The 25,834-nt window shown below is 37.1% G+C and overlaps 1 protein-coding gene across 1 annotated transcript; it reads right to left on the reverse strand.

Moving 5' to 3' along the window:
* Positions 1 to 5,037: 5,037 nt before the first annotated feature.
* On the reverse strand, positions 5,038 to 11,295 carry LOC127844359 (uncharacterized). The gene is made up of 3 exons (XM_052374494.1): positions 11,203 to 11,295; positions 9,821 to 9,898; positions 5,038 to 8,968 (listed from the first exon to the last, which is right to left on the reverse strand). The coding sequence occupies exons 2-3, from the start codon at positions 9,824 to 9,826 to the stop codon at positions 7,673 to 7,675; spliced, it is 1,302 nt and encodes a 433-aa protein (XP_052230454.1). The 5' UTR covers positions 9,827 to 9,898; positions 11,203 to 11,295; the 3' UTR covers positions 5,038 to 7,672.
* Positions 11,296 to 25,834: the final 14,539 nt, after the last annotated feature.

A 25,834-nucleotide genomic window follows, 5' to 3' on the forward strand; every position in this document is an offset into this window, starting at 1 on the left:
CTGTAGCTATGATACCCATTCCGTGAAATGTATGCAGACCATCAATTGTACATATGTTATGATCGACATTGTCGGCTACAAACTGAACAAATTCATTACTCATAGCTTCTATCTTTACGCCATGCGTCACTGCTGCACTTTTTTTATATGCACCTACTTCATGATAAGACACACTGAAACCTGAAAGAAAAAGAGATAATATAATTACATCGTTCATGTGTCTGGACTAATAGATGGTTAAAACTAAATAAAATACCTTTACATCAGCAAGTCGCCGAACTCAAAAATGATTAATGTAATATTAAATTACCTGTACTCGATCATGATACAAATAGGTAAGTGCAGCTGATTATGCACCATTTTATATTATAACTAAATAATGAAAAGTACAAATCTTGATTTGTTTAATCAATTGTAAAATCAGTTATAAAATACACCTAAAATGGCTATAATGTGTTATATACGTTTAGTAAAACATTACCTAAAATGAAGTCGTACTGAAATTATTCTCAAATTAATCTGCTACTTTCAGCCAATATGAAAAGAGAAATACTTTGAATTTCAATTTACCTAGGTTGCTTAAACAGTCAACCATCATCTTTGATCCAGACATATGATGTACCATCACCCCTAACCCTAGCTGTAGCGGACAGATTAAACTCCTTGGTGTTGCTGTTTGCACTATGAATTGTCCCATCGATGCTATTTTCTTTTTGCCCTGTTTATTCTTAATGACCTTTTGAAGAAATAACTGCAGACTCTCAGGTAGATAATCTAAATTTGAAATTAAGGATGTAATTTCTGGGGCTTGGGGATAAGTATTTTTGCCTTTGTCCGTGGCTTTTATATCGTTTAGGAAAAATCTAGCAGCTGTAGATATGATTGCTGCCTTTTCAGTCTTACATTCGTCACTTTTGTTTCTTTTATAAGAAGAGTGAAGGATGGCATGCGCTTCACTTTTGAATGTAACAACATCGTGTTTGCCATTGATTTCAGCAATAATGATATTGTCTCCAAAGTACTCCAATATTCGTTTTTTTCATATAAACAGAGCTGTACGAGTCATTTCCACATTTTTCCATCATAATATTAACCAGTTCGACAACACTTAATTGTTCATTTTCATGGCTTTCTAAGTATTTCATGGTATCTAAAAATGCCTCTGAACTTGCATTATTAGATGGCCTGCCTCTAACCTTCTTATTGACTTCACTATTGTTTCTGTATTTTTCAGGAATGTTCTTAAGTGTTCTAAAGTTACTGTTACAGCTTTGGTGATAGCGTGCTTCTGCAGCTGGAAGATCATTTACGACTTCGATTGTACCAAGAATATCATTTGCCCAATTATCATTTCTTTTTTTGCACAGAGCCTTAATTGATGTTTGAAAGCCGAATGTTTCTACTCTGTGTACAATATCACATTCTTCATCAAGTTTATTTTCATTTTGATTTTCTATTTTTGTTCCACATAATACGCAATTATGTTCGTAAATAAATCTACTTCCAGCTATCTTTCTTGTTTTAGGGCTTCTTACTGTTTCGTCGTTGGCATCTTCTTGTTTCCTCTTCCTGTTGTAATCATAACAGTACTCTTTTCTACAATCTTCGTGCACGTGCTGTTTAGGTCTAACATCTAGCCCATCATCTAAATTAGAAGGTTAAAAGATAATGAAAATGCCATGCGTTGCTTTTTGAAAAGAAACAACATGTGATAATATGGACATTATATGAAAATACCATCAATATCCACTTTTATATCTTAAATGAATTGAATAATTTGATCAAAATTTTTATATATGCATATTTTCATGAAATAGTTCTCAACATCTTTTTTCGTTTTGTAAACGGCCGTGAATATAATAGAAAGAAACACTGTTTGGGACATACCTTTTGTTTTACTGTGAACAATAAAAGTGTTACATCCCTTCTGCGAAAGCTTTGCTAATGGACGACCATCAATCTTCTTGCACAGTACACATACACGTTCATCATCATGTTCACTATCACTGAAATTGTTGTTTGATGCAATTAGTTAAACTACTTGAAAAATAAATGCAATACATGAATTTTACAAAACATGCATGCAAATCATTGAAATAATTAAATCAAAGTAACCAAAGACTAACAATTTATAATAATGGGTTTGATGACATCTGGCACTTGTCAAATAGTTGACAAATACCACTATAAGATTGTCTTTCCAGCTAGCTTGTAGAAGGTAATTTGTTCTCTAAACATGTCCATGCTCATGCACTTAAGGGGGACATATTGACTCTTCATTCACATTAAAAGTTAAATTCGTCACTAACTAAACTGACCTTTATTTATACCAGTTGTTTTATCAAACATTACTGACAAATATCTAAGAATGGCCCAGAGGTGTTGATATTGCTTCAATTTGTATTTATTATTTTCATAAACGTAAAGCATACCTCATATCTGCGTTTCTGTTCTTGGACTACTCTCCTTCTTAGGTTAGCTAAAATAAAACAAAAAACAATTGGTCAACATTTTGTATATCGGTTTTGTTCAAATTACAGGACATTATGTACAATGCAAAATGTCGGACATGTATGTAAGATTTATACAGGCCCCAAAAATTAGTGTAAGATTATAAAGCCAGTATTCTTGAAAACGCTCTGGTCCTTTAGCATATCAGGACAAAACGAAACTGTTATTTAACATAAATAACCTAATAAGTATTTACCTTTTAATGTATATCTACATGTTAAGATCTTCTAACGAAGTCCTATCGACTAGATTTAAATGCTGAACCTCAAATAAAATGAAAAGTTGTTCGATAAGTAACTGAATAAACAATTACAATCTTTTAAAATATAACATTCTTCGCTAAACATATGTAAAATCGATATCCACTTTTTAACACAAATAATACGATTTTCGTGAACTTTTGACCCATATGCGCTTCCGTAGTTTATTTTTTTGATGAATTCTCAGGTAACCTTGAACATTCCAAAAATATGTTTTAACACTTTATTTTCATCTTATGACCCAAGGACATGCTTGATATAGATGTTTGGTGTAATAGATGTTGTTACATTAAAGATTATTTACAGTTTCAATCGATGAATGCTGTTTTGAAAAAAAAAACACGCGAAAATGCGTGAGTCGCCGCGACTGTCGCGCATTTAATATCGTGCGTCGCCGCGACTGTCGCGCATAATATCGTACGTCGCCGCGACTGTCGCGAAAATATCGCGTATCGCTTCGTGTGGTTAGTATCGCCCTTGATGAAAGAAGGGCGGGATTATAGATGGCACTATCCGGATTCCGTAGTTTTGTTAAGAATTAAGTTCGTAGTCAAATGGCCGCTTGCAGATTTGATCCTAGCTTATTCGCTGTGCATCAATCAAGTCGAGCTTATTTATGAAATGAGCGGATGATTAGCTGGCTTGCAGATTTAAATTTGATGCTCGTTTCAATCAAGCCCGACTCATATCCTCGAGGATTTCATGGACCAAATCGACGGCGATGTTCGCGGTGTATTTTATTCAAATGATATGTTTTTTACTTGATATAAGCACGTATAAAACATAGACACTATACACAGAGTTTCTGTAATTGCTTCCGAAGTTGAGATTTTGTAATGCATAATTTTGCTTTCCGTAAAATCCAGAAGAGATCAAAGTGGTTATTAAAGCAAAATATTGTTAAACCGACCTTAATCAGTATACTATTGCTTTAATGCGGTTTGATGACGTTCCTAAAATATGCAAAAGTAATACGTTTTCAATATTAGATGTGAGCTGTAAATTTCGTCCGAAATTAGTATAAGTTGTAGTACTGGTCGCTTTCCATATTGCACACATATTACTTTTGCATACGTTTGGAGCGTAATAAAATCCTCTTTACAGCAGTATTATTTTAACGAAGGTCCGTTGACAAATATAGCTTTTATGACCCCTTTTATTTTCACCAATTTTGGTAAGCATAATTTGGCATCAGCAATCATAGAACTTATAATAACTATGGACGCTAACAATAGTGGTAATCTGATACTGTAAAACAATAATGTTGCATAATCTAGGATCCCCTTTACAACTTATATCGAATAAATAATGCTTTTAAAGTCACTTTTATCATATCCGGGTTTTACTGGAAACACAGCATGTCATTATTAAGAAGATGAAAATATACACCAACTTCGGTCGCAATTGGCAGTAATAATATGCTATTCTTACAATATATTTTTACATATTTAGAAACGGTGGAGGAATACAATTACAACGGTACCAAATAATGTATGGTCAATTGGAAAAATGTTGCTTTTATAACCCCTTTTATATTTTTCGGGTTTTCCTCAAGACATTGTTTTGTTTAAAAAAAAATCATATCAATAGGCCGACTTGGGCCGCGATTCAAAGCCCGAATCTGATACCGACAACACTATTTTTTAATCGTTAGAAACCTTAGAGGAGCTCCTTTACAACGGTATCATTTTATTAATATCGAATTAATAACAATGTTTTTATAACCGGTTTTACCTTTTCCGGGTTTTCCTTTAGGCATTTTTGTGTGTAAACATCCCTTAAAATAGACCGGCTTTGACCGCGATTTACAGACTGACTCTGACCCTGCCATACAATATTTTTAAATTGTTAGAAACTTTGGAGGTTCTTCTTTACAACGGTACCATAATATCGGACGAATAATACTGCATTTATAGCCATTTTTACCTGTTCCGGGTTTTACCTACAGTTTTCCGGGTTTTCCGGTTATTTCCGTTTTTCATACCTCGCCCACATTCACAAACATTACCCCATATATTTTCATTATATATGTCGCATTGGTAGTGAAGACAATATGTTTTATTTTTATTGTATATTCACATTTGTTCTATTTTTTGTCTTTTTGCGTTTTCTATTCTTATACAGTTTAAAATAGTGAGAATGTAAAAATAATGTATAATTGCTTTTATATTTGCGCCCATTTGCCTCTGAAGTTCATTCATGTCACATTAAAGAATAAACAACACAGTAAGTGGTTGATACTGTCTTGCAACAAACCTGTGCCAGACGTTTTATTGGTTAAAATAAGTAACCAAGATTTACAGATTTATAACGTATTAAACATGCGACATGAAGTTGGACGACCGCAGTCCAACACACCGTCCAACCAACTTTGAAAGCATTAAATACGAACATAAAAACTACATTAAGAAATACAATACCATAAAATCTTATTTTTATTACAGAAAGTACCTGTTATCCAAAAACTCATACCTTTATATGGATTTGAGTAAGGTGGTAAAGCCACATGGCTTCAAGAAAATCTATTCTTAATATGGTTGTTTTTTTCGTCACTTTGATTTTTGCTCAATAATTCTTAGCTGCATTTAAATACAGCAGGTGTTTCACTGGCCCCAACAAGTTGTCGCCACTTTTTTGCGATGTGAAAACTGTCGCTTAATCGGACATTATTGTTTATGACAATCATTTAAGAAATCCTACTACAAGAATGGCATTGGCTTTATTATGATTTCATATAGATACACACATTACAAGAAGTAACTTTATAAGTCTTAATACGCTTTATTTTTATATAAATAACATTTTATCCTTATGATAAACAACAAGGGAGATAAAAACAATCAAATAATCTTAATATTAATGTAGCAGTAGGATGCATAAATATTTCAGATTTATTCACTTAAACATAGAACCAAACAAATGTACATCATCTGATAAGGAAAAATAAAAAAAGGAATTTCATTGTCTTCATTTCTTTCAAGCTCTTAAAAAACATCGTTGTCATCATGAAGTAGCATAACTTCAATCTCGTGGTTAAAATGTAACATTTTCATTGTTAATAATAAGAGATATCTATTTTACAACACTTAATTGCAACTGATTAACTAATGTAAGCGTATTGTTGACAGTTTCATTGGGTCAAGAAAATATATGAAGTAGTAGTAGTAGTTGTAGTAGTAGTTGTTGTTGTAGCAGCAGCAGTATAAGTGGTAGTAGAATAAGTAGTTGTTGTTCTTAGTTGTGGTTTAGTAATAGTAGTAGAAGTAGTAGTAGTAGTTGTAGTAGTAGTAGTAGTTGTAGAAGAAGAAGAAAAAGTAGCTGTAGAAGTATTAGACGCAGTACCAGGGCAATAGTCATTGCAGGAGTAGCAGTAGAAGCAGTAAAACATAGTAGTAGAAGTAGTAATAAAAGTTTTAGTAGAAGTAGTAGCACTAATTGTAGTAACTAAACTACGTTTTCGAGATTTATATAATAATCATATCGTTCAATTGTTTCAGAACTCTTGATTGATACTATGAATATAATCAAATTGATATACACGTTTGAGGTTATATCCATATGAGAAGCGCTTTCACATAATTAGTGACACTTCATTACGTTCCAGACGTACATTTACAACACACACCAATTAGCAGATGCATACGACACTAATTCATCACAAATTATCAGTATACAAAGCAATTTAAACATTTATAACTTAGTTCCTGCTCTTCAGAAAAATTATAAAAGTGTATGAGGAACATGAATGCTATGTTCATAATAATTTTAAATATACATAAAGATATATAATTTAGATGCAGATGCATACGACACTAATTCATCACAAATTATCAGTATACAAAGCAATTTAAACATTTATAACTTAGTTCCTGCTCTTCAGAAAAATTATAAAAGTGTATGAGGAACATGAATGCTATGTTCATAATAATTTTAAATACACATAAACATATATAATTGTGTTTTTTTAATATTGTATACGATTGAATACATAAAATGATCAAAAACATTAAATCCTGGAAATGTGTGTACATGGAGTGTGTTTTTTTAATATCATGCACATGATAACTGTTAATATCATATGTTTAACTACATATAAGACGCTGCACACGCTGCACGTGCCAGTTAGCAGCATTGTTCTGATATAACCCTCTCAACGACCTTTCGTAGTATTCTAATGCCCCTTCAAAGTGTCCTTCCATTTCCCAGCAGTGACCAAGAAAGTTCAGTGAAGTCTCAGGGTGATACAGATATTTCATTTCATCATGTATACAAATATAAGACTGGAGTTCTCTCAGCGCATGTAGTTGTTTGTTACGTTCACCGAGTCCTCCATACGTAAGGTACTGTAAATAGTATAAGAACGGACGCGCATCAACCTCAGCGCAGTCCATCCATGGTTTCTCTGAACTATCTCTCTGTTCAACTTCCTCTTCAGCTATGTTGCGATTCATTTCAAACCACAATATGTATGGAGCGCAGTACACTTCTTGTCTTACAAACTTGACGCATAACGCGAATGGAGGTTCATTGAATAGGTTGTCACACTTATCTGATATCATGCTTGCAAAAACTTTGAGATCACGGTCTCCTTTAAAACGCCTACGGCAACATACAGTCTTGACCTTTCTGTGATATCTCTTCTCCACGTCCTCCAACACTCTTACTGCCGAGTGAAAGTGACCCATAGAGTACAATAGAGACGCCAGCTTTAAACGACTAGAAGCCACCTCCGTGTTTAAGGAATATTCGAAACGCCTTATAAGGTCGTTGTTGACTAATTTTTGTAGTCGCAAACAGTTAGATGATTGCATAGAATTATGTAATGCAAAAATCTTTTAACAAATTCTATAGCAACGGATTTTAACCGGACATTCATAGAGTATTCAAAAACATCGCGTAATTTATATTGTACAGTTTTTCTCGAAATTCTTATTAGAACTTTTCATTTCATCTGTTATAGTTCCAATAGCTGGGAGAAACGTATCTAAGAACTGATTCTTCAACAATAAGCTGATACTGTTTCGTAAGCATGCACGTCCAAGTTCTACATCTTGTCCTATCCTCACTATATCACACGCTTGTAACCGACACCCTATATTACCTAGACCAATATAAAATACATCTTGTAAGTTGTTCCTAATCATGGAGTCTATATAAACTAAAAGGCGTCTCTGCTTAACCTTAGAGAGTTTACCATCGAACAAGTTCACCCCTTCTATGATATAATGAGGGAGCCTTCCCATTCGCAACCATTTCTTTAATACGTGTAAACAAAAACGAAATAGAACCATAAGATTATGTTCGAACCACAGAGACGGATGTGTTCGTTCGATGATGTAAAACATTATAGTTTTACAATGAAAGCTTGTTCTAGAATCTTCCACAATTTTAGCAAATACGGATTTCTTAATTAATTTTAAAACAATATAACATTTTAAGTGTGTCATATTAAAGCTAAACATCAACATTCGTTCTATCAGGTTCGGAGACAGTCTCCATTCTTCGCGCGTGTAATCACTGTCCGGATGTCCTGCAGGTACCAGGAAACACGGAGCTACTTGTGCAGCATCCAGTAGCTGACCAGGCGGCCAGTGTCTACCTCTACCTCTACATCTGTCTATCCAGTGTTTTATTTCAGGAAGAGGTTTGCGCACAGGCATTGCGAATACCACATCCCAATTAGGTATCCAGCTAACAGAAGGTCCACTCTTGGTAACTTCTTCGTTTTCTTTTTTATATTCATACTCGATGCCCTGTTTAAACCGTTCAGAGCTCAACAGTAATTGCACAGTGTTTTTCCTAACAAGCCAATCGTACAACAAACGAGTCTGCGGTTCCGGCGTGAATTGCCTAAGTAATTGCAGCAAGTACTGTTGAGGGGGATTCATGTCGTCATGAAGCATCAGAAGGTTCATCATTCCAGCCTCCCAGTCTTCCCAGACTGTCATGATATTCCTATCGTTGCGACTGATAAGGAAATCAATATCAGACTGGAGACCGGGCGTGGTGGTCCCTTCGGACTGGCTCCCGAAATGAAAACACTCAAAGTTTTCTCCTAGTACTTGGGATTGTATCGTCGCAATTCGCTCCATACACATAAAAGTACGTCTCCGCTCCATTACGGTATACTGCCCGGTTCCACTGTCATCAAGTGCTTTCGACATCCGAATAGACCATGCTGTGAAGTGCTCTGGCATCTAGATGTAAATACATTATTTTAAGTTTGATCAGTTTTTATTTTATTATTTAAATAATGATGATGATATCATAATAGTGATGATACTTTTTTATATTTAATTATCATGTTGGTACGTTGATTATTGATATGTATATACTTAAGGCTGATATATATGTTGATAGTATTTGGTAAATAATATTTTAGATTTATATTTAAAATACTGAAAATACACAATAACTAATAAATCCATAAAGGTTCAAATACAGATAAATCAGAAATAATACGAATACAATTGGTCAAGTCTGTTTATCAAATTTAAATACTGATTTTCTTTGCTTAAAGGAAACTCAAATTTTGTTTCAGGCCAATAATGCGTTTTTTTGCATGTTTTTGTAACGAGGAATGGCGTTGTTATGAAAATTTGGTTACCTGTATTGTCTGTTTGTCTTCAGTCCGCCCGTCCGTCCGTCTGTACGCCCGTCCGTTATACTGAATGTCCGCAAGTTTGAAAATATGTCAGTCAGTATGTGTGTCATGTGTGTCTGCCTCTCTATATGTCCGTCCGTCTGCCCGCCTTTCTGTCCGCCCGAACAACCGTCCGCCCGAAGACCGCCCGAAAGCTCACATGCATGCCCGACTTCCTGTCGCCTTCCTGTCTCTCTTGTTGGTCTTGTTAGTCATGTTTGTCTTTTATTAAGACAATATCAATTGTCGGTCAGTCGGTTCTTATTTCCGTCCGTCTGTTAGTCCGTCGTTCCGTCTGTATGACTGCCTATATGTCTCTCTGTCGGTTGGCCCATCTGTCTCAGATCATTTTTATGTATATATATTATTCATCATACACTTGAACTATAAATACAATCAAATATACCTCCATGTTTTTTTTTCCAAGTTGTTTGACCACTTTGACCAACTCAATGCAAGATCTTTTTACATGAATAGTGACCTCCTGTAAGAAAACATGTATATTGATCACTGAAAATAATCAACTAAAACTATTTAAACACAGAAAAATCCGGATGAATTGGCAATCGCGATATGATAAACATTTTAATAAAGTCGCACACTTGCCAATTACATAATCGCTTTAATTAATATACAATACATTCAAGCTTTTTGGCTATAAACGAATATTCCGTTTAGACAGCTGCACATGTACATTTCATGTAAATTTCAGTTCAGTTATTTTAGAAATAACTGACCGATAAGCGTGGTTTATTGTGGCAATCACTAACGGTTTGCTGTTCCTTAATGTTTATTTCAATTCAGTTATTTTAGAAATAACTGACCGATAAGCGTGGTTTATTGTGGCAATCACTAACGGTTTGCTGTTCCTTAATGTTTATTTCAATTCAGTTATTTTAGAAATAACTGACCGATAAGCGTGGTTTATTGTGGCAATCACTAACGGTTTGTTGTATCCCTTTGCAGTAAGTAAGGGCCACAATCGGGACGACGAACCGTTGGCTATTTCAGCAATAATGAACGCTTGACATTCAACCATTTTGATTCGAACACAATCTTACGAATTTTGTTATCTAACATAGTGCGCTTATTCTATCTACGTTTCAGTGGCGTCAGAAAAAGGTAACGATTTAAAATGACTTTAAACTCATTGATACAAACGGAGCAAATAATTTTAAGTTCGCAGTGTTTTATTTATTTGGTGGTGGTGCTGGTGGTGGTGATGGCGACGGCGGTGGCGTTGGCGGTGTTGGTTGTGGTGGTGATGGTGGTGGTATTGGTGGTGGTGTGGTGATGATGGTGATGATGTTATTTATTCCATATTACATAGCATATTTAATGTTTTTGTAACAAAAATAATGTAGACATAATGAAAGACTGTGAACTATGTATAAAGATTGTAAACGACGTTTTCAAAAATGGATGCTATACTTTGTTTGAAGACATGAATGGTACACGTTACAGGGATTACCATAACTGTAATGCCCATAAATATATTCCAATGTTCGAACTTTAATCCGGTATTTTTCAATGTTATTGACAAGAAAACTGATACGAATTCAATATCGATTGTTTTAAAGTCTCATTTTACATCTCATCGTCACAATCTTTGAAGTACAACACAATTAATAATATTTAACTATTTAACTTTACATGGAGCACGGTTTTATACCTGCTAGAATACCTTCTGAAGTTAGAACTCCTATTTCCGCAAAAGATTAAGCATACGGTAACTTATTAAACATTTAATAATAAAATAATTGTGATAACAAAAAAACATCTACGAACCTTTTCATCCCATTTCGTACATAATTACAATTCGTTGATGTTTCGACCGAGATCGAAAGTGAGTTCACATGGATCTTGTGGGGATTATTCAAATTGTGTTACTATAATAAGTGTACAAATTGATTCTTCTAAAACGTTATTTAACCGGAGATGGTTCTTAATAGGATAAACGGAAAATACTTATTCAAGTACAAAATCACAATGATCATATTGTTCTATCGTGTATGTGCTTTCGAATTTACTTAGTGAACAATTCCCATTAGCAATAGACAAGCTGTGTAAAATTTTACTTGTTAAGAACATCCACTGTTCTCAAGTACTGGTTGACGCATGCAGGCATGGCTTGGTATAAATAAAACTTCCTTCTGTTATCTGCTGATGTTGAATGATAAATTATTCCAAGAACAGGCCCTTTTGCCCTACACTGAGGTCCCAAGAAACATAACTGCTTAAGGCGGGTATGGTTAACAGCGTTTCCCAATAGACTTATAGAGTAAATTGCCCTTACACCTTCTTGCCGGTATATTTTTTTAACAACCAACAATCATTTTCGAACTCAATCCAGATATTTAAAACAAATAATTTGCGGAGCAAGTTGCACGTCGAGTGAGTTAAAATATGACTTTCAAATAATTTTACTTTAGCCAATTACTGAAAACAGCCCACACAATTTTATTCAATATACAAGAAACATTGTTCAATTGTTTGAAAAACCATTACATTTTATAGCAAGTTTCCGGAAGATGAGTGACTCTACGTAGATTACAGTAGTAGAAGTAGTATTATTAGATTAAAGTAGTAGCAGTAATTGTAACATTTTGTCCCATTGATAACTTTGATTGGTTCGAAAATGGTTCCGGTTGGTGGAAAAACATGGCCGCCAAAGGGTCGTGGCATTTTTCCTTATATTGCTATAGTAAAACCTTGTTAACACTCTAGAAACCACATTTATTGTCCGGTCATTATGAAACTTGGTCAGAAGATTTATCCCAATGATATCTCTAACAAGTTCGAAAACGGTTTCAGTTGTCCACCAGGGGGCGGGGCATTTGTCCTCATATGGCTTCATGAATCTTCATGCAACTTTGTCAGAATATTTGTTTTAATTATATCTTGGATGTGTATGAAATTGTTTCTGGTCTGTTGAAAAACGTGGCTGCCAGGGTGTTCACTAGTCATGAAAGTAAAGTTGGTTAGAACATTTGTTCTAATGACATCTTGGGCTGCACAGAACAGGTCAGTTCCTTTGAATCTCAGGTGAGCAACTTTGGGCCTTTCAGGCCCTCTTGTTTAATGTAAATATGTGATGTAATACAACTATCGGACTAACAAATGTATATTCATTACAGATTAGAGGTTATGTGTTGGCTTTATAACATTGATTAAACGCTGTTAAAATTATGTTGGGTAAATATGATTAAACGCAGCTTCCACTTTGATTTATGAAATCAAAATCAAACAATATAAATGGCTTCAAATGTTTATATTACCGATAGATTTTTCGGCATGAACATGTACTATTATCATATTCATTAAAGTGATTTTAACATATCTATATGTAATAGTTTTATCACAATATGTTGAAAGAACACCAAATATTCAAGGACAAAGAAAAGAGTGGCGAAACATTTCATTTAATGCAGCTAGCACAATTATGCGCTTTATGCCGACATGGAAAAAGTTTATACATATATTTTTTCAAACAGCAACAATTGCATTTGTGTGTTTGCAGAATCAGAGCATAACGAATGATTTGGTCTGAATCGATAATATTCGTAAACGGCGACGGGTTATCATTATGAGCAATAATGGTCAGTAAATATATTTTTATTATTACAGTGTTCATGCATTATCTACATTAAACTAGTTAAAAAATTGATCTGAGTGCAATTTCATGACAGGGTAAATTATCACACTGTGATAAAAATTTATAAAACCATTTTCCACTAAGCACCTCCATATATGAATGATCTAGTAACATTTTCAAATAATGAATCCCACTGTCTTAGATCAGCTTCGCAAAAAGATCTTGTTTTGACAAACAAACCACGCACAAAATACTATAGTGATTCATTTATTGTATTATCGTATGAAACAAATTAAGACAGGACTTGAGAAACAAATCTTTAATATCCTCAATTGTTATAAAGCATATTTACTTCAACTAATTACAGATTAGTGTAATTTTATGTTAAATATCAATATAATAATTGAAACATGCAAATAAAAGTTATATACCCACAAAATGGTTTCTGTATGGAATTATTATTATTATTATTACTATTATTATTACATGATGCAATAACTGTCTGTACAGTTGAGTGTAATTTCTGAATTAAATATCCTCTTAAAATCACATTTTCTGACACATGTTCTTCTGAAAGGGTCTCCAAATTAATAATGAACTGCTTGCATATCAAGTTTTAAGAAGTTTATTTTTGTTGAATAAACATTTGTCAAGATCGTGTATACCCGCTTTAACTGTGAACGTTGTTAAATACATGACCAAGCATTGTTGTAAATATGCATCATTATACTATTATAAGTAAATGAGAGACTATATAACATTCAACGCAATTAATTTTAAACGACACTAACTGATAGCTAGGCAACAATCATCGCATTAAAATATTACCATTCGAACCAATAATTAAAACTCTCACATAAATAAAATGTCACAAAAAGCGATTATTCGTACTGACATAAGTGGGTTGCCTCAAATTAAATGTTGTTTACCATCTTGTACTTCATGCGCACTAGATTCAGGTGGTATATAAAACTAAACAAATTGCCATCACCAAAATGCTCTAGAGTAAATATTATATCCATTAACACAAGATGTTGTGGTTCCAAATCCGCAATACAACATAGGTTCTGGGGGCATATTAAAATCGCACCGTCCGTTAGTCCGTCCGGATTAGTTTCCGCTCAATAAGTCAATCAATTGTCATTAGATCATCACCAAACTTCATGAAAATGTGTAAGGCAACAATATCTAGGTTAAGTTCGATAATCGGCCGAATTGACACGGACACTCTTGAGTTACGGCCCTTGAATCATCGTAAAATTGTTTTTTTTTTCCCGTTTCCACTCAATAACTCGAGCAATTGTCATCAGATCATCACCAAACATCATGAACATGTGTAAGGCAATAAAATCTAGGTCAAGTACGATTATCAGCCAAATTGACCCAGACACTCTTGAGTTACGGCCCTTGAATCATCGCAAAATTGTTTTTTTTTCTCGTTTCCGCTCAATAACTCGAGCAATTGTCATCAGATCTTCACCAAACTACATGAAAATGTGTAAAGCAATAACATCTAGGTCAAGTTCGATAATCGGCCGAATTGACCCAGACACTCCTGAGAAACGGCCCTTGAATAATCGTAAAATTGTTTTTTTTTCTCTCGTTTCCGCTCAATAACTCGAGCAAATGTCATAGGATCTTCACCAAACTTCATGAAATGTGTAAGGCAATACCATCTAGGTCAAGTTCGAAAATCAGCCAAATTGACCTAGACCTAGAATCATCGAAAAATTGCGTTTTTTTTTCCGTTTGCGCTCAATAACTGGAGCAAATGTCATAGGATCTTCGCCAAACTTCATGAAATTGTGTGAGGTCATAAAATCTAGGTCAAGCTCGATAATCAGCCAAAATGACCAAGACACTCATTAAAGCCCTTGCATCATCGAATTTTTTTTCTCTCGTTTCCGCTCAATAACTCAAACAATTGTCATCGGATCTTCACCAAAGTTCATAAAAAAATGTGTAAGGCAATACAATCTAGGTAAAGTTAGATAATCAGCCAAATTTATCCAGGCACTTCTGAGTTACGGCCCTTGAAGCATAAAAAAATTGCGTTTCCGCTCGAAAAAATGCTCATTACCTCGCTTCAGATGTAACCTTCATCTTTGGTATGCATGTGAATATGGACAACGCCTTTCCACACAACACACACACACACACACACACACACCACACACACCACACACACACACCACACACACACACACACACACACACACACACACACACACACACACACACACACACACACACACACACACACACACACACACACACACACACACACACACACACACACACACACACACACACACACCACACACACACACACACACACACACACACCACACACACACACACACACACCACACACACACACACACACACACACACACACACACACACACACACACACACACACACACACACACACACACACACACACACACATTTTGACCCCTTTGACCTTGACCTTGAACTTAGGGTCCGTGTTTAGGTTTTGAAATCTGCGTTTAGGTTTCGAAAAAGCGTTTTTCAGAGACAGCTCTTGCTCAGGTTACCAACACTTTGAAATAACTAAAACTAACAAAATAAACGTTTAGTTGTACGAGCTTCTGTTTCGGTATTAAAAAACACACGCTAAGTGAGGCTCGAGGAACAACTTCCCTACCTCTCCATATCTTCCCTCAGGCGAGGAACGTCGAGCTGTCCTTACGTTTGTGAATACCCATGTGAGTGAAGGAGGGGACCGTTAGATAAAATCACGTGTGTAATTATACTGATCAGATTTAACCGAGGTTGGTTTAAGTGGAGGAACGTTTCAGAATATAGCCATAGTTTTCATTTGTAGTCATCACAGAGCTCAGTCCAACTTTCTGGTATCACCTATGAAGGCTAGACTATGTGACCAGTGTCATCAGACCCCACAAAGACAACAAATAATGTCAACTCAACAACCTGAAGGTCCTATCTTGCAACAAAATCTCTAAAACACATTAAAATTTAAAAGACAGTTTTACCTTATACCAAAAAGTGCCAAATTAACGAATCAAAGCGCTGAAGGCACTGAAGATGTTCGCTATTGCATAATTTAAGACGCAATTAATTTTTCAATAATAATCGCAATTTTGAAATGAACACACGCTATTCAAATTTATAAAGGGTGTGACGCACGGATCGAGCTTTGTGTGCTTTTTTATCATCCTTTTTGACGATGCTGCAAAGCAGCTCGTCTAAGTTATCATACCATGAAAAAATTCTTCACAATGGCGACCTATGTAAAAGACCGAGCCAGTCCGATTGAGATAGCTCGATTTTTCTAATCGGCATACCTCGCTGATTATCATTGATAAAGGTATAGGAAGCTCAGCTATAAGTAGGACAGCATTTTTCAAGGAAAAATTTTTAATAATAGTTTGAAAACGTTAATTTTAAATCAGTTATATTCAATCCATTTTATGTTTATAGATCAATGAAACAACTATGCATTTTCTGTATTGTATTTGACATTTGTCGTGATTCAGTGAATAAAGTGCGAATTAAAACGTGTATAATTAACTTTCAACGCGAGCATGAGTGTAAAGAAAACGAATTATTTCGAACCTGCCATTTGTCAACGTTGTAGCGACTATGGTATTTAAATAGCATAATAGCCGTATGATATCTGTAAAACACGCTTTTATGCGTGCTTTCTGATTTTGCATATTTAATAAACTTTTCAAACAGAAATTACAGAGCCACATCAGTGCACATACTATGTTTGATAATTCATTCGTTTTGTTGGATATATATCTTATATATTATATCGCGGAGATTTAGTTAACCTTACCATGTGTTCATGGGCGAACTCACGTATTCAAGTGCTCTTACGACTATGTGCTCATACCTACTTTCATGAAATTATTGCCGTACTTAACGAACAAACATGTCTAAGCTTATTGAATTAGAGAAAAAAACAATAATCAAAAGAGAAAAAGTATATGTTCATGCACACGGGCATGTGAATTCACGTCCGAACACATACAAGTAGCATAATTAACTTAGGAAAGGAAACAACGAAATATAAAGTTTGGTATGATATACATGTGAAATTAAAGAGCATGGTGTAATTAAAGAGCATGTCAAGTTTTGAATTTATGTGCTGAAACGTAATGTTATAACCCACAAACGTTTTACTGTAACAGAACGTTTTTTTTTTAGATAAGTGGTACAGAAAATACACGTCGAGTATCTTTTTAAAGATATTTCTTGTTATATTTGATCGAGAATGTAACTCGCCTCACATTTTTGCTGAATGGATCAAGTTCCCAACGGGTACTACTTCCCCGTACCCCTATTTTTTTTGTACCCTACATATTTCGTACCCAATTTTTTCGAACCCAATTTTTTTTCGTACCGTAATTTTTGCTCGTACCCAATTTTTTTTTCGTACCCAATTTTTTACCTACCCAATATTTTTTCGTAACCAAATCTTTTTTCGTACCCAATTTTTTTGGCATAATTTTTGTACCCAAAATTTTCGTACCAATTTTGTTCCTACCCAAAATTTTCGTATCCACATACACAATTGTGGTGATGTAGATAAACTTAAATAGATGCTTTTATATCAATCCTCTTCAAAAGAATCCTCACACCAGTACTGTCAATACTTTGATTATTTCGTAGAGATAACTTAGACAAAATAACAACAACATGGCCCTTTTTGGACGTTCTGAAAGCATAGAAAGTATGATGAAAATGGTAGTGAGAACTGAATATTAAGACAATTTGCAATAACCATCATATTAAATGAATATTGTTGGAATATCGAATACCTATCTCACTAAGAATATAATTTCATGATTCCTTGTACAAAACTTTTGAGTTTTGACACCACATACAAATTCAAAATACAATAAGATAATTGATGAACATACCCCGGTACATAAAATAAAAATCTGCAAGCAATACTTTTTACTCACGCATTAGGTAGTCATCAAGACAGCCCTTTTGACCCGTACATTGTTGTTTATGCATTACTTGTAACCATAGTGTCGAAACTCTGACCTAAACATAGGTATAGAGCACTCATGCGCTTTTTCGGCGTAGCTGTTGTACTCAGCTTTTCATGTGAATGACTTTTACATAACGCCAGCAGACACGTATGAATAGTTTCGAATATTTCATAGGCTGATTCGAGATAAAACCTCTGAACTTTGGCTAAATCACTGTGTCTGTGCTCAGCGCAAAGGATGTAGCACTGTTCAGTGTAAGGAATTCCGGACTACTCTCTGTATGTTCAATCGACACAAATTGTGGCCCAGTTACAATTACGCGTTTTGCTTTCAAGATCAGAAAACCGTTATAGTATAGTGTCACAATAAGAGGAAAATCGTTTAATATCCAACCACAATGTTTTCCGTACTCGTTCAGCACGTCTGTAAATCGTTACTGAACGCCTGGATAGGCTGCCCTTATTTACAAGTTCGCTTTTTTGAATTCAATTTTGTATCGAAAAGCATTGTGCTAAAATGTGCCATTTACAATTCGCAATGAGTTTTTAATGATCCTCGTCATGCGAAAGTGGGTCTTATTCCATATGCGCTCATCATGTATATAGCCCACTCAGCTTGCGCATCTCTCAGTCTGGTCAGGAGATACATTATGAGACCATAACATATTGAGTTATTTTATTGCGAACAGAATCGCCTCTGACCTGACTTCGCACATGCACATGTTGGGTTTAAGAAACGCTGGCCGAAACGCATAAGACCCATTTTCGCATGACGCGGCTATGAAAGTGTGATTTAAATGTGTCGAAAGAAAACTGCGTTTAAATCAAATATTAACATACGATATATTTTGATAGTGAAAAAATATACTCATAATAAGGCATGTGAGGACACATATGATGTGCACTCCCGTAGTATATATTTTTTATCTATTTACACTTATGTGTGGTTTGAAAATAATAACACACATTTCATGCGGTGAATATGAATATGCAACTAACAAGTGAAAAAACACAATAGTTAAACTTTTGTTTTCATTTCATTTATTTAATTAGATAAGTAAATTGCAAACTTTATTTCAAAGCCAGCGTTTACGCCGACTACATTTTAGAAAGATATTTCTTGTTATATTTAGTTGTTTTCGGTTTTAGCGATTATAAAGCATTTTTGAGGATGTCTATAGTATAGCTGTAGTAATTGGTGAACTCATGCCCAGCGTTTTATAAATTGTGAACTGTGAATATAAACAAGCTTAACCTTCTACTATTGCGTTGTTAGCACCCGTAAATACAAAAGATCGCCGCTATCTGTTGAGAACAAAAGAACGTTTCCCAGAAATCCCCGCTGTAGAAGCATGAACGAGGTTACGAAACAGATCATTCGTGTTATATTTAATTGTTTGTTATATTCGGTTTTAGCGATTATGAAGCATTTTTGTTGTTGTCTATCGTATCCCTGAAGTTATTGTTGAACTCATGTTCAACGTTTTATAAATTGAGACAGAGACGTAGATCTACGTCTCTGATTGAGAATATAAACAAGCGTAACCTTATACTATTGCGTTGTTTTCCCGAATCTATTAGGCCTAATAGCCCCAGATTATGAATGACCTGAACTACGTAACTAAGAGCAGAAAGTGGACTATTTTAATAATTCATAAACAATCTCTTCCGCGACACGTATAATACAATCATTGTTTATTGACTCTTTTCTATATAAGCTTCGTTCGTCACTATTCCGTTTAACACGATATTCACATGATTTTCGATTTGTGCATGAATAAAGTTGGAGAACTCAAACCTCTTGCACAAATTATAAAATTCTTTCTCGCGCGTACACGTCATGTGTGGCGGGTAGTAGGCTCTCCGTAGATAGCAGCGAACCGACTTGAAATTTTTAGCAACAACATTAGCCGTTCGCTACGCTACGCGAACAACTAAAAACTAGGAATACTAGAAGGTTTTTGACAAAACTAGGAAAAACAATGAGCACATTTAAAAAAAAAAACTAGGAAAAACTTAGGAACGCTCGAAAGCCTGTAATTTATGCATCTTACTGAGTGGCTAGTAATATATAGTTCTAACAATATTATATTTGAGGTTGAAAATGGTTCCAGTCTCTTGAAAAATAAGAATGCTATGGGATATGTTGGTTTAGGTTATGATTTTGGCAAAAGTGCAAGCTCAACACAGGTTGAAGTTGCTCCTTACTAATGATGATACCAGCAATTAAAGAGATCAGAGTGGGATGTTGAAGTTGTTTTGGCTGATGATGATGATTTTAATGGATTCAGAAAAATGAACAACCCAAATTTCTAATGATCTTGAATTATTCAATTATTTTCATTCAAATTATTGCATCTATTTTCCCAGACAACCGCTAATTGTAAAACTTGGTCAAACACCAAGAACATTTTCATTTGAATCTTTTTTGATATTTCATGAACTATAAAATGGTATGTCAGGATCTGTTATTGAAATGTCTCTATTTGATCTTTAAAAACTTAATGTTACTTTTTATGCCCCCTACTATAGCAGTTGAACTGTTCCTCAGTCTGTCCCTCTGTCCGAAAACTTGAACATTGGCTATAACTTTTGCAATATCGAAGATAGCAACTTGATATTTGGCATGCATGTGTATCTCATGAAGCTGCACATTTTGAGTGGTGAAAGGTCAAGGTCATCCTTCAAGGTAAAAAGTCAAAAATATTATCCAAGGGAAGTAGAGCTTTAAAAGGGGGATAATTTCTAAACCTGCAAAATGATATATTGAAATTTATTTAAACGCGGTGCAATAGGGGGCATTGTGTTTCTGACAAACACATCTCTTGTTCAATTTTAATTTATAGTCTCTTTTCATGAGAGACAACCAGGTACTGGCTTGTTCCATACTTTTTGAGGTAGAAATATTTTCAATTTTCAAATGTTTGTCATAATAATGTGTCAAACAAGAGCACCGCATAGCAGGTGCCAACGCTCTGCTGTGGGTGCAGTTTTGAAAAAATGAAAGCTTGTCAGAAGTTTTATATTCGAGGTCACAATGACCTTGCCTTTGACCTAGTGACCCAAAAATGGGTGTAGTGTGTAGAACTCGTCAAGGTGCAGCCACATATGAAGTTTCAAAGTTGAAGGTGGAAGAACTTTAATTTTAGAGCCAATAACAAGGTTTTAGCATGACGCGGATGGCAGACGCCGGACGACGAGCTGGCTATGACAATACCTCGGGTTTTCTCCTAAAACAAATTTTTCTAGTAGAATTCATTTTAATTAGTAATTACTTACCTGATATCATATGCTATTTACTCCGATAGGATCGTAATTTATCCTGAATTTTTCGTCCGAGGAATCCCACACTTTTTGAGAAACCCGTCAGGTAGGTCAGAGCGGTCACATTAGTGCCGTGAAGCCGCACAACCAAAACGGGACATTACCCAGAATCCACTCTTATTCCAATGAAAAATATGAAATATTAGACGAAGAGCGGGGTGGGAGGTGGGACTTACCGATATCAGGTAAGTAATTACTAATTAAAATGAATTTTACTAGAAAAATTTGTTTTAATAGCTTAATTACGTTACCTGATATCATATGCTGAATTTGCAGCTGAGGCGGGAAGGTTCGCGAAAATCTCACCATCACAGCGGAACCCATATCTCGGGTTCTCAGCTAATATTCGTTATTACGGTATTAACTTTATTCACGGATAAGCGTAATATACCTATGCCGTAGAAGATACTACCGTTTGTGCAACCACAAGGGGGCCCAACAAATACAAGTTGTCCTGTTGGCACTCCAGAGAACGAAGATAAAAAGATGAAAAAGTAGTCTGATTCCTCCAGAAAGCAGCTTGAAGCACGTCAGAGAGTGGGGTATGATTAATATATGCCCACGAAGCCGACATTGCTCGTAATTCATGCGGTCTAATCTTAAAAAGGGATGAATCCCTTGAAGAAAGAGAAGAGTAAGCCCTTTTGATAGTCGAGGCTACCCAACGGGAAATAGAAGCCGCAGACACATCGCCCCCCCACCTTTTAAGGGAATGAAGAGTCTCTTACGAGAACCTCGAATAGACTTAACTCTACTAAGATAGAACTTCAAAGACCTGACAGGGCAGAGGAGTCTATCTTCATCTTCATTACCACAAGTTCTAGAAAGACTTGGGACCTTGAAAGGTTTAGAAGCCATAGAGTTGATTTTTAGCAAGGAATCCTGGCTGACACAACAAGGTGACAGAGCCATCGGAGGAATCAAAACGAAGATGGCTTTCTTCGATATAAAGAGCATGAATTTCACTTCTACGTTTGGATGAAGCCATGGTAAGAAGGAAAACGGTCTTCCAGGTTAGGCACTGTAAAGAAGCGTGATTAAGGGGTTCATAGGGAGCTTTAATAAGCGATCCAAGAACACAAGCCAAATCCCATTTGGGGGTAAGAGAACGAGACACAGGACGTTTAAGTTCCGAAATGGCTGGGTCAGCACAGACTTGTGATGACTTACGAAAAGCCAAGGTATGCGAAAGCACAGATCTGTATCCTTTGATGGAGCTAAGAGAATGTTTCTTATCATCAAAGAGATAGATTTGAAAATCCGCTATGCGTCTAGCAGAGGGATTGAGGGGATCAATTTTCCCTCGAACACACCAATTAGAGAAGAGTTTCCAGCGAGCATCATAGACTGCTCTGGTGGACTTTCTCCTTGCAGAGGCAACGAGCGTTGAAGCCCTGAAAGAAAAGCGTTTCTTCTGAAGGGATTGCCTGATAGCGGCCAGACGTGTAAGTGGAACATGTCTGGATCCATGTGAAGTCTGCCTCTCTGAGATAGGAGATCTGACCTGTGCGGGAGTTCCCTGGGAAATTCGCACAGGAGACCGAGAAGGTCGTTGAACCAGGATCTCCTGGGCCACCAAGGGGCTATCAGGAGGATCCGGCAAGAGCTCACCCTGATTTTCCCTAAGATTTGGGGAATTAGAATGGGTGGGGGATAAGCGTAAGCGTCCAGTTGATCCCAATCGAACGAAAGCGCGTCTACCGCCCACGTTGCTGGTTCGTACACTGGACTCACATACAGAGGAAGTCTGTGGTTGTCTCTGGTCGCAAACAGGTCGACTAGTGGATAACCGAATGTGAGGAATATCTGATTGGCCACTTCCTGATGAAGTGTCCACTCCGATGGAAGTAACTGGTGTTTGCGAGACAAACCGTCCGCCAGGGCGTTGATACGACCTGGTATGTGTTTGGACAAGAAAGAGACGTTTAGGCTCTTGCAAAGAACAAGTAATTTCATTGTTTCCAGATACAGGGAGTGAGAGTGTGTCCCGCCCTGTTTCTGGATGTAAGACACGACTGATGTGTTGTCTGTCGATACCATCACACAGGAGTCCCGAAGATGTGATTGGAATTGAGAAACAGCTAGAAAGACTGCTCGCATTTCGAGATTGTTTATGTGCAGGAGAGACTCCTGAGGAGACCACAATCCTGATAATGTCATGCTGCAGGGTTCCAGGTGAGCGCCCCAACCTTCCATGCTCGCATCCGTTATGAGATGTAAAGACGGTTGCGGGGGAAGAAGCGGTACTCCTGCCAACAGGGTCTCCTCGTCTAGCCATTATTGAAGGTGGGGGACTAAGGACGGAAGGATGGGAATCTGTGTAAGCAGATTGTCTGGAGACCATTTCCATCGAGCTGAGAGATAGCGCTGAAGAGGACGTAGGAAGAGACGTCCCAACTGCACGAAGTCTGCTACAGAGCTCAGGATACCGTTGAGTGAGAGGAAATCTTGAGCTGTGATATGAGATTGGGACAGCACCCATCTGACCTTCAAAAGGAGGTCTGATATACGTTGCGGTGAGACCCTGACCCGATCGATGTGGGTCAGAAAATTCATTCCCACGCATATGAAATCCTGAGAGGGAATGAGGTCTGACTTGGCTACATTGAGAAGGAGTCCTAAAGAGAGGAGCTCCTTCCAAGAGAACTCTAGGTGTAGCAGAAGCAGTTGACGATCGAGCTGGTGTAAGAGCCAATCGTCAAAATACTGAAGCAGTTGAACCCCGTGTAATCGGAGGTGTGCGCTCACTGCGGCCATGAGTTTGGTGAAAACTCATGGCGCCGTGGCCAATCCAAAGGGCATCGCCCGAAACTGGTAGACCTGGCCTCGAAAGGAGAAGCGCAGGTACTTCCGGTAGTTGGGATGGATAGGAACATGGAAGTATGCATCTTCCAGGTCCAAGGAATCCCCCCATTGCATGGGTTTGATGGAGCGCCGAATGAAGGCAGGAGTCTCCATCTTGAAAGTAGGTTTGACTAGAAACGTGTTGAACACTTTTAAGTCTATGACTGGTCTCCAGGAGCCGCTTTTCTTTTGAACAAGGAAAAGGCGACTGTAAAATCATGGGAAACAAGGGTCGTGAACCCTTTCTACCGCCTGTTTTTCCAGTAGTCCGAGAATGGAGTCTGGAAGTTGTGGATGTGGAGATACCAGATCTATTGGGACGCGAGAGAGTGGGGGGCCTTTCTTCGAATTGAAAAGTGAGGCCTTGTGTGACAAGAGAATGAACCCACGCGTCCGAAGTTATTTGGAGCCATCGATTTGCGAAGTGCATAAGTCTGGCCCCGACTGGTACCTTCGGCATCAGAGGTTGTGGCGGTAGAAAGGGGTATGACCTAGGGCTGACCTTTAGGAGGTCCACCCTTGCCGGAAGAAGGATTAAATGACTTCTTGTCCGCATTGGGTTTGCCCTTACTCCAATTTTGTTTTACAGAAGGCTTCCGATAGGAAGTTGTTCTGTTTTGAAAAGGAGGCCTATTAGTGGGCTGACGTGGAGCAGACGGACGCTTAGTAGGGAAACTGTCCCTTTTAGCGTTCTTGGCCGGTGGGGCTCCTGGGGGCTTAGAAGCAGGGCGTTAAAAAACCACAGGGCGCTGGCCAGAGTTGCTCCTAGCTAAGGAGGCATGTATCTGATCTTCACGATCAGCAGTAAGTGCCGACTGTATCCTCCCTCCGAAAAGAGACTCTGCTGTTAGTGGAGCAGTTCGAAGGGAGTTTACGCCTGTTTCCTCCGGGGGCAGAAGTCCTCATCTAAGGTATTGAACATAAGTTCGTATACCTGATTGATGGAGGCCAAATAATAAAGTTCGGCCTCATTAGACTCCGAACCCGCCTCAATCGAACCATCTGCGGGAGCATTGGATTGATCGAAACCGGTGGATATAGGAGAAGGAATAATAGATTCATTCGCTTCTATCATGAGAGAATCGTTTTCCGGCACCATCAAAGATATAGCTGGTGAGTTAGGTCTCTCAGAGATCAAGTCAGCAGACTCACTTTGAATACCAGAGGTCGCTGGTAAAGGATCAGTCGAAAAAGGGACAAAGATTCCCGGCGACTGTTGGATCCACAAAGTATTGGGATTTGATGGTGTAGCGGCAGCCCGGGGTATACTTCTATGCAATGTGGAAGAGACCCGTGGGGCTGAAAACGCAGCCGAAGTGGTTAGATTAACCCCTGTACCTTGAGCCTGATATGTATGCAAACTAGTGTTTGAATACAAGTTATGCTCAGTGGTTGTAGGAACGGCTGAAGTGTGTGTTGAGGCCAACATAGAGGCCGACACATGTGGAAGGGTGTCAATAGATTCCTCAGAGAAGGATCGACTTGGGGACCTAGGAGTCCGAGAGCGCCTAATAGAGGAAGGTCTATGTCCCTTATCCCTGCGACGCCGAGACACTGTTCGGCGGCGCTGGGAATGATGTTTCCTGATCGAACGTCTCCCCGAGCGCTGGCGTGATCGCTCTTTACGAGGCAATCTACGCCGAGAAACACTCGGTGAGCGTGAA

Source organism: Dreissena polymorpha, chromosome 9 (assembly GCF_020536995.1).
Source record: "Dreissena polymorpha isolate Duluth1 chromosome 9, UMN_Dpol_1.0, whole genome shotgun sequence".
Taxonomy (NCBI): Eukaryota; Metazoa; Mollusca; class Bivalvia; order Myida; family Dreissenidae; genus Dreissena; species Dreissena polymorpha.